Raw genomic sequence first — 2808 nt, 5'->3', positions numbered from 1 at the left:
AGAAAATGAAAAATACCAAATTACGTTTGCAGGCTGGTGTGGAGGACAATTCTAAGTGGAATGAGGCTTATTTTCAAGAATCCCACGTTAATGTTCTAATTTCATGTAAGTGAAGGTACTTCTGACATGGAGTAGTCACTAGAATGATTTATTTCTTTAATCTGCACAACTGCATTTACTAATGAGGGCAGAGGCATGGTGGCAGACCATGCAGGTACCAGCGTTCTGCCCTCGCAGGTGATCTTCTCAGCAGCCCAAGATCACAGCAAGAGAAAATAAGTGATATCAAGTTCTTGGGTGAGAGGGGAGAGAGTGTTGGAGGAGAGGAAGAAAGAGACTTTGTTGAAATTGAAGAATGGAATAAATTGGTAAAAAATTAATACAACAGTTTTAGAGCAAAGGAATATGGCATACTTTTTTTTCTTAAACATTTTATTCACATTATAGAGGGATTTCTTTTTTGTTTCTTTTTTCCAATCATTAGGAGAATGGTTGAGGAGTACTGAATCCATCACTACTTTGATGACACAGTTAAGATTCCAGATTCACATTTCCAGGTACCAAGAGTTCCCTCTAAATGCCACTATCAAGTCAGCCTTCTCATACATTTCTTTCTACTGAACGCAGCAATGCCCATTGGTATCTCTGAAGCATAATCACACCTTAGGTCAGTATTCCTCCAGGTAAAGCAGCTGTTTGGAACTGAATGCTCCCCTTCTTTTTTGTCTTAGAAACTGAACTGCATCTTCGTACTTCATTCCACATTCAATCAAAGCAAGTGCGACCAGCACAGGTGCCCTTCCCAGTCCTGCAACACAATGCACTGCAACACAACAACCTGGCTTTTCATGAAATTTGGTTTTTAGTAGGTTTAGCCAATCGTCAACTATCTGATTAGGGGGTGGTGCTCCATCATCAAAAGGCCAATCTAGAACGTGGATTCCTTCTTTTTCAACTGGTGCTTTGTCATATGTAGCATCACAAACTTGAACCAAAGTTGTCACTCCATACTTCTTAAATTCCTCTGTGAACTTGTTGAGGGTAGCATTGGTAGGGTTGTGGGTTATCAGAAAACGCATGTTCTCATAGGAGATCTCCACAGGGGCTGGACGGTTCATTATGGCAAATAAAAAGTGTGAGCATGCGTGTGTGAGTGTGATGGGGAAAATGAAAAAAAAAAGCAATAAATCTTGAAATGTTTCACAGCAGAAAACACTAAAAAGACCACTAAAATGCCTATTATTGATCAGTGTTTTCTCTATTCAACTTGTTTATTCTTTAAGAAGCTTCTCCCTTCAAGGTAAGCAGAAGTATTTAGAATCCACTTGAATCCAAATTCAATTTGGGCCTCAAAGTCTGCTGATGGATACCTTCGGACTCCAAAAAAATCCAACTACATACGAAACTTAAGCAGCCTTTACTACATTTAGGCACTAGTGAGACAAGTTAAAAGAGTAGGTCGCTTTCCACTTTTGTTTACTTGATGCTTAATTTTACTGGAGTCATTAAAAGGTATATGCTTGCAATAAAAAAAAAAAAAAGCCAACTATTTCTGAGGCCAGTCTCTGTCCAGGGTGTTCAAGGCAATGTTAATTATGGCACATAGAACCTCCAAGCTCACTTGTCAGCGGAAACGCTGTGCTGAGCCTGGCAGAAGTCTGCCCTCACGCTCAGAATCGCCATAAATGTGCCACGTATATTCCAACGAAAAACGCTGGCGAGCTGGGGACTGGGCATTGAAGTCCAGCCGCGGCGGGAGCGGTGACGGCGACGCCCCCCCCCCCCCTCCAGCCTTGGCGCGCAGGAATATGGCATAATTTAATGCTAAATTATTGCTCTAAAATTCTGCTGCTGAATTATTAAACTAATATGACTTTTCTCCATATGCTAGGTAGAATTCTAGGATGTCCCCTAAGACTCCTACTCACTGAAGGGCATGTCCTGTATAGTTCCTTCTCCTTAAGGCTAGATGGAACTTCTGAGTATGAGGATGTCTCCCCCATGAGCAAATTAAATCGTAGTACAAAAGTGAAGGGATTTTTGCTGATGTGATTATGATTCCTCTAATTAGTTGACTTTGAGTCATTCAGAATTCTGAGTGAGTATGAACTAATCAGATGAGCTCTTTAAAAAAGGGTCTAGAAGTCAGAAATGCTCTCTGCTACTGGATTTGAAGAGTAAGTCACAGTGACTTATTCAACATTGAATTCTGCCAATGACCACATGGCTTGGAAGAGGATCCCAAGCCTCAGATGTGACCGTTGCTCTGGCTGACACCTTGTTTGCTGTCTTGTCAGATCCTGAGCAGAGGCCCAGCGAAGCACAGTCCAGACTTTTGACCTACAGAAACTGTGAGATAACAAATGTTTTTGTTTTTTCTAAGTTGCTTAATTTGTGGTTATTTGTTAACACAGCAATAAAAATTTAACATACTCCTCATTAGATAGGTATTCTGAGGGCGCAGGAGAGTGGGGATAATATATATGGAAAATATGTTTACTAAAAATCGAATGAAAATCCATTGACAATTCTTAGTGGATTACTTAACCTAAAAATATTCAGGCTAGTAGATTTCTTTCCCCTACCTCTGGCTCTTACTTCTAAGAGTTAGGTATAGTTTGGGACAGAGCAGTGCATGAAGCAGGGCATAAAATGGCCATGTGATACTGTGTCAGAGAAAAAAATATGCCCCTATTTATCTCACTTGATTATCACTGGGAAATTATCGTTGGTTTGCTAAAGGGAGGAAATGGGCTTATTTTGGTTAGAACTAGACATGGATTTGTTGACCATCAGTTAATTGTTAAT

General features: G+C 40.3%; 1 protein-coding gene across 1 annotated transcript; it reads right to left on the bottom strand.

The window, feature by feature from the left end:
* Positions 1-452: 452 nt before the first annotated feature.
* LOC105748389 (protein tyrosine phosphatase type IVA 2-like) lies at positions 453-1762 on the bottom strand. The gene has a single exon (XM_033401278.2). It carries the CDS (start codon positions 1116-1118, stop codon positions 669-671), a length of 450 nt encoding a protein of 149 aa, XP_033257169.1. The 5' UTR covers positions 1119-1762; the 3' UTR covers positions 453-668.
* Positions 1763-2808: the final 1046 nt, after the last annotated feature.

This window comes from Orcinus orca, chromosome 3, assembly GCF_937001465.1.
Source record: "Orcinus orca chromosome 3, mOrcOrc1.1, whole genome shotgun sequence".
Classification (NCBI taxonomy): Eukaryota; Metazoa; Chordata; class Mammalia; order Artiodactyla; family Delphinidae; genus Orcinus; species Orcinus orca.
The sequence above is the reverse complement of the archived record's forward strand: the minus strand, read 5'-3'. Positions and strand labels throughout refer to the sequence as shown.